General features: G+C 37.8%; 1 protein-coding gene across 1 annotated transcript in view; it reads right to left on the reverse strand.

The window, feature by feature from the left end:
- The window catches only part of LOC101855335 (neuronal acetylcholine receptor subunit alpha-3-like), a 14780-nt gene extending 10001 nt beyond the window's left edge, over nt 1-4779 (reverse strand). Inside the window, exons 1-3 of the mRNA XM_013081907.2 lie at nt 4573-4779; nt 2791-2972; nt 1791-1905 (exon numbers count right to left, since the gene is read on the reverse strand). Of these exons, the coding sequence (XP_012937361.2) occupies nt 1791-1905; nt 2791-2972; nt 4573-4779 (504 nt within the window). The remainder of the gene's footprint in view (nt 1-1790; nt 1906-2790; nt 2973-4572) is intronic.
- Nucleotides 4780-9237: the final 4458 nt, after the last annotated feature.

Raw genomic sequence — 9237 nt, forward strand, 5'->3', positions numbered from 1 at the left:
CTTTATTATCTGTATCATTATTATTGTTTTTGTTATTATTATTGTTATTATCATTATTATTATTATCATTATTATTATTATTATTACTATCATTGTTACTATTACTATCATTATTATTATCATCATCATTTTTATTATTATTATATCAATATGAGGATAATGTTTATCAAAACCTAAAAGTTTAAAATTATGAAATTTTGTCAAGTTTTATTTCCATCTTTCTACGTAGAGGTATCGTACTCGGCCAGATTTGGTCGCAACAGGCTGGTGTTGTTGGGGCAGACCGCCACACATAAATAATCTGAAATGTTCTGTCGACATGGATGCGTCACATCAAGTACAACAACTCGGTAGATACTTCTATTTCCCAAGTACGCTTTCACAAACAAATACATCCCCAGAGGGCTCAAACATCTGAGCGGCTCATAAAATGGTGCTCCCCACTCAATGAAATACGGTTGAAAGCAATGGCGAACTGTCAAAAAAAGAAAGAAAAATTAAAGAATTCCAGCGTGAAAAGAACAGACCTCAAATGGCTGCCACGCTTCATGCATAGAGTATAGAAACGTCGTGAATAGCAGGATTTTGGAAATAACCGACGTAGCACAGTGCACGCCCTTGTCAATATTAGAAGACTGGATAAATCATGTGTATTCCAATTGCATTCAGTATATTTCTCATTTCATATCTCGCAGTTTCAAAAGACCCAAAAAGGTGAATAACACAAACAAGATAATCACGGGGTTAAAAATAAAAGAAGAACGGCCTTAACCATGTCGTCGGAAAATATTGTTTGCAAAATTATCCCCAGACGTATTTATTGATTGTTTCCTCTACATATTTTTTTCTTTTGCTCATTTAGATCTGACGAACACATAAAACACAAACGCCCAGATGCAGACGATCACCCGATCACACATATAGTAACCTCTTCATATCTGACAAGCGCGTAAATACAAAGCCACGTACACAGGACCACTTTCTTCTGACGGCAAAACGAAGTTCAAAAATCGTGTTCTCCTCCACTACACCCCTCCTCCCCTCCTCCTAACACACACACACACACACACACACACACACACACACACACACAGACACACACACATACACACACACACGCACACTCATACACACACATAAACACACATACACACTTACAGACATGCAGACACAAATTCAGACAAACACACACAGACACACAAACACACGCTCACACATACTTACAGACACACACACTCGAACATAAACACCCTTCCTCCTCACCCTAACTTTTTTTATTGCAGCAAACACAATTCACCTTGCATTGCCCAGTGCCTTCAAAATAACACCAAACACCAATAGTAAAACCTTACAGCAGTGTGATGGGTCACTGGAACCTACCGTGCGAGATCAATAGCCAATAGCCAAAAGGCAACCAATTTGGTGATTGAATTCGTTCTTGATACCGTCTCTCTCTCTTTTCAGTCCGGGAGGGCATTCATTTCTTTATTCAGAGCCATGAAGGCACCAGGAATCTGAACACCCCGCCTATGTGCTAAAGTGAATTATAAACTGTGACGAACTGTTTCATACTCATACATTACTCTAAGATTACCCCCTACGCCCTCAGTTGTACAAATTATTATCTTATTTACAATTTGTATTATATATTGATGTTGTTTGCTTTTGCTGGTGGCGGTTGTTGTTATTGTTGTTGCTGTTGTTATTGTTGATGTTTTTGTTCTTCTTCTTCTTCTTCTTCTTCTTCTTCTTCTTCTTCTTCTTCTTCTTCTTTGTACTGGCCCTCTCACCTGAGTGTCAAACGGGTAGTAAGTGACCACAATCTCACAAGACGTTGCCACTAATACACTCGGGGACCACTGCAACTGTCCGTCATAATTTAGGCGAATAGGGAGCTCTTTGAATCTGGGAGAAAGAAAGAGAATGAGAGAATGCTCTGATGCAGCGGTGTCAAACTCAACCGCCAGGGTGGGGTAGGAAAGGGGGTAGGTAGTGGGGGGGGGGGGGGGGGACTCAGATTCCACTTACGCATGCGGGCCGAATTGATGAACACTTTGGAAACTGGAAACTAAACTTTTTCTTAAGCAATGATATAAATTAAAACAGACAATGGATAAAATAATAACAAATCAAGGCATATTAAGTTTTGTTCTAATGGCAATTTGTCAGAGTTGGATGTTTGACATCTTTTCTTGTTTCTGTTTAGGGTAACGTTTTGTATTTCATATATAAATATTCTGGATAAACTACATTAAATTCTCTTGCGGGCCTTATAATATATTATGATTGTTCCACCGGCTGGATGCGCCCATGAAACCTATTTGATCTGAAGGCTTTACCCGTAGGTCATTTAGGTCGCTGCGTGGCTGAGAATTCAAAACGAGCATAATATACAGGTGAATTTATTTTTAGTCTTCAGCTTGTGGCTCAGATCGCGAAGGAAAAGCAATGAGAAGAGGGTTTTAGATAGATAGATAGATAGATAGATAGATAGATAGATAGATAGATAGATAGATAGATAGATAGATAGATAGATAGATAGATAGATAAACAGGGGAGCGAAAGGTGGCAGAGGAAGAGAGCAGGTACTTTGTAATAGCGCTGGTACAGACAGCCTGACAGACAGCCTGACAGACAGACAGACAGACAGACAGACAGACAGACAAACATATCGATATATAACTGGACAGACAGACAGACAGACAGATGCACAGACAGACCACTGTATAACTGTACAGACAGACAGACAGACAGACAGACAGACAGACAGACAGACAGACAGACAAGTACCCCATCTGCTGGTGGGCCTGCACGCTGTTCCCAACGATGACGTCTGGCACCCAGAGATTTTCCTGCTTGACCAGAATGCTCTCAATCCCGCCGTAGTCGGTGGGCAACCACTCCAGGAAAGAGTCATCCCAGTACAGGTCGACGCGGGCGTTGGTGATCAGAGTCTGAGACTGTTCGTCCACCTGTTGTGTTTATATTGTTGTAATTACTGTCGTTATGATTGATAGGGTGGACAGACAGACAGACAGACAGACAGACAGACAGACAGACAGACAGACAGACAGGCAGGCAGACAGGCAGACAGACAGACAGACAAATCAATATTCAAATAGAAAGACAGACAGAGAGACGCATAGACAGATCAAAATAATATAACTAGAAAGACAGACAGACAGACACACAGACAGACAGACAGACAGATAGATAGACCATATAAGTTGACAGGTAGACAGACAGACAGACAGACAGACAGACAGACAGACAGACAGACAGACAGACAGACAGACCAATATGTACATATAAGTAGACAGACAGACAGACAGACAGATATGAAAATAGCGGCGGCCAACTGTTCAAGTGTATTAAGCCCGATTTGTTTATTTTTGTTTTAAATTGTACTTTTAATATGTGGTATCGGTTCCATATGCTCAAGAATATTTTGTCGGATTCATCTCCTAAATGTTGATTTAAAAGAAAAGAAAAATGTTTAAAGTAAGTGTACATTGTTAATTAATGAAACTTTTTTTTCTCTCTCATGATTATTTGGTTTTGTGTAGAGCACGAACCTTTTGGGCATTGAATCTATTAGATTTGGGACATGATGATTACCTGTCATTTCACCTCAAATGTCACTGAAAACAATGGCACTGAACTGGGAGCAAAGTCACTTTTTCAGTTGCTGTTTTATGGAAATTCACATTTAAGTAGGATTCGTATCGGGATATCAAGGTGACCACTCCAACTTTGTTATAATTTGGTTTTCCAAGAACTGTTTATGGGCAATGGCCCTGTGAGCAAATGTTTTGCTATGCAGGGAGATGTCTACTTGAATGACACCATGATGAAAATAATTGTTAGACGTGACGTTCCAGCACTTGCGTGATGCAGTCCACTAAACCAAGCCATCCATCTCACTGACAGATGACTATGTCCAAAACATAACACAATCCATGTGCAAAAAAAGGTTTTGTGCTCTACATGAACCAATAGCTCCAAAGCAAAAGCAAAATTATGCACGTTTACATGTGAGTTAAGTACGGGTTTTGCGTAGTATTTGTGACTGTTCTGTTTTTCCAATCTGTTTGAAAATGTCACGAGAAGACCCTGTTCTTTGCAAATTTTCATTTGATATTCAAAACGTGTCCGTTCCACCAATGTTGACCACGAATGTCGACGCACCTCAATATACGCTCGAACACACTTTTACGTTGTTGTTTTTTTGTTTTGTTTGCACAACTTTGCCAAGCCTGATTTTTTAGGTCAATTTTGAGTAACTATATCTCTGGCGTCTCTTAACGTAGATGAAATATTAACGTGCAACATGATGAAGAATTTATATTTATTTAAGTTGGTATGCTGCATGAGTAGGTTTTGCAATGCTATAACATGATGGTTGGGTGATTACATTTTCCAGTTTCTTTTGGACACCAGTATATAATTTGATATACAATATATAGAAACAGGCACAGGCGCATATTAGAAAGACGGATAGACAGATAGATAGATAGATAGATAGATAGATAGATAGATAGATAGATAGATAGATAGATAGGTGAAACATACCTCAACTAGGGACATCAGACTGAACGTCATGAAAATGTCCACTGGAAGACTCGTGTTGCTCACGGGGCGAACATTTTTGTTGTAGTTGACGGAAGAGAAAAGAAACGAGTGGAGCTGATATGCTTCATCCTTAGTGGCTGCTTGGCATGGGGGCAGGAAGCAGGAACATAGGAGTGGCAACAGCTGAAGCAGATACGCCAAGCGCATATTCTACCTGTGGGTTGTAGTGGTCGTGATGGTAGTAATGGAGGCCGTAGTGGTTGTGGGATTGGTAGTGGTTGGGGTGGTGGTGGTAGTGGTGGTGGTGTTTTTTTCAGCGTTGTTGATGTGTGGTGACTGTCTTTCCCCCACGCAGGACATTATTACTATTGTGATTTTTTAAAGATATTACTGCTGTTGGCAGTTATTGTTATGTTGTTTTTTTATTGTAGTAGTAGTAGTAGTAGTAGTAGTAGTAGTAGTAGTAGTAGTAGTAGTAGTAATAGTAGTAGTTGTTGTTGTTGTTGCTGTTGTTGTTGTTGTTGTTGTTTTTCTTGATGTTTTGTTGTTGGTTTTTGTTGTTTGGTGGCTTTCTTTCCTCTTGTTATACGAGCTAACTGTACAGACTAGAGTTCAGGAATCCCTCGTCTTGCTCGGAGAGCCACAGATCCTAAATTAATAACGGCAAAATCAAAAGGCCACTGTCGAGTATGGCAACACTTTGAGAAATGTTACATGAGTTATTAAAAGTTTAAATTTATTTACTGAAACTGAAACGAATAGGGTAAACCTAAGCAAATTCGGACTGTTCACAAAGAGATCATTTAGGAGGCAGGCTTCGATCCTGCCTTTTATGGCCAGTCCTTATTTTAAAAGAATACAACATCCAAGCAGAAAGACCCAGATACGTGATAAAGAGGCATTATTATAAAGATGTAAGTATGAAAATATCACACAGTTATCTGATTAAAGAGACTTACGATTTAACACCCCACTCTAAGATAAACGTACCCATGCGAAAAACCACGAAGAAAATCCCATCAAACAACTTAACTGCCCAATATGCATTCGAATCAGAATCATCTCCATAGTAGTTCAGCCATATTACCAACTTAGCTTCCTACCGTTGTGTTTGCTCACATAATCTGAAAGCATTGCATTGAACATCACATAAGTGGCAAATAAATAATTGTTTCTTTTTTTTCCTTTTAAGAAAAGTTAGAATTTTAAAAATAATGAAGAATGCTTATATCTAATAAATTTGTAACAACGTTGGGAACTTTAATGCATAGATAATATGTCCGTACCCAAGCATGTACCCATACATGTACTTGCATGCGCGAAGAGAGAGAGAGAGAGAGAGAGAGAGAGAGAGAGAGGGGGGGGAGAGGGAGAGAGGGAGAGAGGGAGACAGAGAAAGGGAGAGAGAGATAGCGAGAGAGAGAGAGAGAGAGAGAGAGTGAGAGAGAAAGAGATTCAAAATGATTTATTGATTTGAAAGGCCTTTGGCCCATACATCCATATATTTTAACATATGGTTCGGCAATTACATACATTGGAGCAGCACATTGGATGTGTAACATAAATTGGACATGCACGCCCACATACACGCATACACGCACGCATGCACACTCGCACACACGCACACACGCACGTGACGCACGCGCATACACACATACACACTCATACTCACACACATACTTACATACATACATACATACATACATACATACATACATACATACATACATACATACATACATACATAGAGAGAAAGAGAGAGAGAGAGAGAGAGAGAGAGAGAGAGAGAGAGAGAGAGAGAGAGAGAGAGAGAGAGAGAGAGAATCACTACATGTATTTGTCAAGTATGGTGCACGTGCTCTTTGTTTTCTTGATATAAAACGGACTGAGCACTTTCTTTGTCGAAGTGCACTAGAGAAGCAAAATTTATTATAATTATAATAATAATAATAATAATAATAATAATAATAATAATAATAATAATAATAATAATAACAATAACAACAGTAATAATAATAACAATAATAATATTATTACTGTTGTTATTGTTATTATTATTATTATTATTATTATTATTATTATTATTATTGTAGTTTTTATTGTTATCATTATTATTACTATTATTATTATTATTATTACAATTAATTATCTATTATTATCATTAATATCGACAATGATAATAACAGTAAAAATAACAATTGTTATTATCATCATTAGTACTGTTAGCAGTTATAATAGTAGTAGCAACATTAGTATTATTATTATTGCATGTTCAGAACAAAAGTCTGGTGTCTTCCATCCACATGAAAAGAACAATTAATACTTGCGTTTTAAAAAAAAGTCTCTGACAGCTACGAAATAAAAGTCGGACCACAGTAAAAAAAAAAGAGAGCAATAATTCGTTTTAATTAAAACAGGAATTGCCAAAAACATGAATTAAATATACTTTGACTTACCAGTAAATTGATCCCACTGTACACTGTATTAAATTAAATACATCCGAAGAATAACACATTAGTTTAGAGCTGTAAACTTTAGACGTCTCTCTCCAGTTTGAAAAAAAAACAACAACCACAATATACCGATATGAAATATAAACGTTCAATGAATAAGACCCTAACGGATAAAAAATTTCAAAACTGAATGCTATAGAAAACCTCTTAGAATATCATATCACGCAGATAGAAAATAAAGAATGAAAAAGTTCAAAGAAGAAATTCTTAGAAAAGCCAAAACGTGTCTAGTCTGCCAGAACGTAATGAAACTGAATCAAATCACTCTGTACATAATTATCAAAAGCCGTGATTCACACGAGAAGCATAAAAATATTCAGATTGGAAGTAAAGGTAGATGGTAAAAGAAGAAGGGAGAGACCTTACAGAAGATTGGAGTAAGACCTAGAAATCTAGAAACAAGGCCCAAGGTTGCCTCTTAAAGGAGCGTTTCGTCGATGTGCACTGAGTCACGCAAAACTCACTCGCCAGAAGCCGTTTGGTGTGACTATAGTGCCAACAAACCAACAGGGCATGACATGGGTTGGTGAGTGTTTTGGTGGGAGGGAGGGGGGACTCGGGGTCCGAGACGGCGCGGGGGCTTGTGTATGTGTGTGTGTGTGTGTGTGCGCGTGTGTGTGTGTATGTGTGTGTGTATTTGTGTGTGTGTGTGTGTGTGTGTGTGTGTGTGTGTGTGTGTGTGTGTGTGTGTAAAATTATGCATTTTTCAAAAGCTGGCACACACAAGAGCATCCAATTAAACCACGAAGAAATCTAATTAAGCAAAATGGGACATGCTTAACGTGGCAGTATGAAAAACACATCAGTTCAAATCCTTGGACCACATAAATCGAATTAAATAGCGTGGAAGAAAAATAAACACGGTATATTGTCATTCTTTTTTTCCTTTCTTTTGCTTTTTCTCTCAGGAACTCGTTCAAATGTTAAACTTACGGGCAGGTGATAACACATTAGAACATCAAAGTGCATCAGATTTAAACTTTCTCGTGATCGCCTTTGAAGTGCAAACTCTCTTAAAGTGTCCTAAACAGTCCGCTTCTCTTGCAAACTGTATGCAGCCAACCTGGTTTGGAATAAAAACAACTGAGGCAGGTAGAATTGCAAGAGACAGGGAGAACTTTATTTCAGAAAGGTCCGAATAGCAACATCAAACTATTAGAAAGGCTAAGAATAAGAAAAAAAGAAGCAAAGAAGCAAAGAAGCAAATCTATCTATCTATCTATCTATCTATCTATCTATCTATCTATCTATCTATCTATCTACCTATCTATCTATCTTTCTATCTATCTATCGATCTATCTATCTATCTATCTATCTATCTATCTGCTTTGCGCGGTCTTGTCGTTGATGAATGTAATAAACCTCAAATCGGTATAATTATTAAATTATAAACTCAAAGGACTGAAACAATCCCTCGTTTTTTTGGAATCGACACTACAACAGCGCCTTTTATCTTAACACAGAGCCGACCCCTCGCTAATGGGGTGTTTATTTTTCAGACAAAAAAAATAGAAAATCCTTTAAAGTGGAAGCCGGTGGACAATTCAATCAGAGTGATAAACAAGCAAAATGATTAAGTGACATATTGATTGCCAAAATGCGTGAGATCAAGAGTGAGGAAGAGCTGTGAGAGATCAATGAAACGTTTGGTGAACAAGAACATATGGGTTTTTCATTGTCACACGACAAATAGACGTACCTCCACGAAATTGTTAAAAGGCACGATTAAAAATTAATACCTGCTTGACTCCTAACGGAAAAGAGCACGCAGATCAATTTGCCATACAAAGGAACAATTATCGATTTATGCCGCTGTGACAAGAAACATAGCTCAAATAAAGGAGCCTGTTTCTCAATATTGGGTAGAATTTTCGGGGGTTTTTTTGGTTGTATTTTTTTACAAACTGATTCTCATACAATTCTTCTTGTTCTTGTTCTTGTTCTTGTTCTTGTTCTTGTTCTTCTTCCTCTTCTTTTTCTTCCTCTTCTTCTTCTTCTTCTTCTTCTTCTTCTTCTTCTTCTTCTTCTTCTTCTTCTTCTTCTTCTTCTTCTTCTTCTTCTTCTTCTTCTTCTTCTTCTTCTTCTTCTTCTTCTTCTTCTTCTTCTTCTTCTTCTTCTTCTTCTTCTTCTTCTTCTTCTTCTTCTTCTTCTT

Source organism: Aplysia californica, unplaced genomic scaffold (assembly GCF_000002075.1).
Source record: "Aplysia californica isolate F4 #8 unplaced genomic scaffold, AplCal3.0 scaffold00151, whole genome shotgun sequence".
Taxonomy (NCBI): Eukaryota; Metazoa; Mollusca; class Gastropoda; order Aplysiida; family Aplysiidae; genus Aplysia; species Aplysia californica.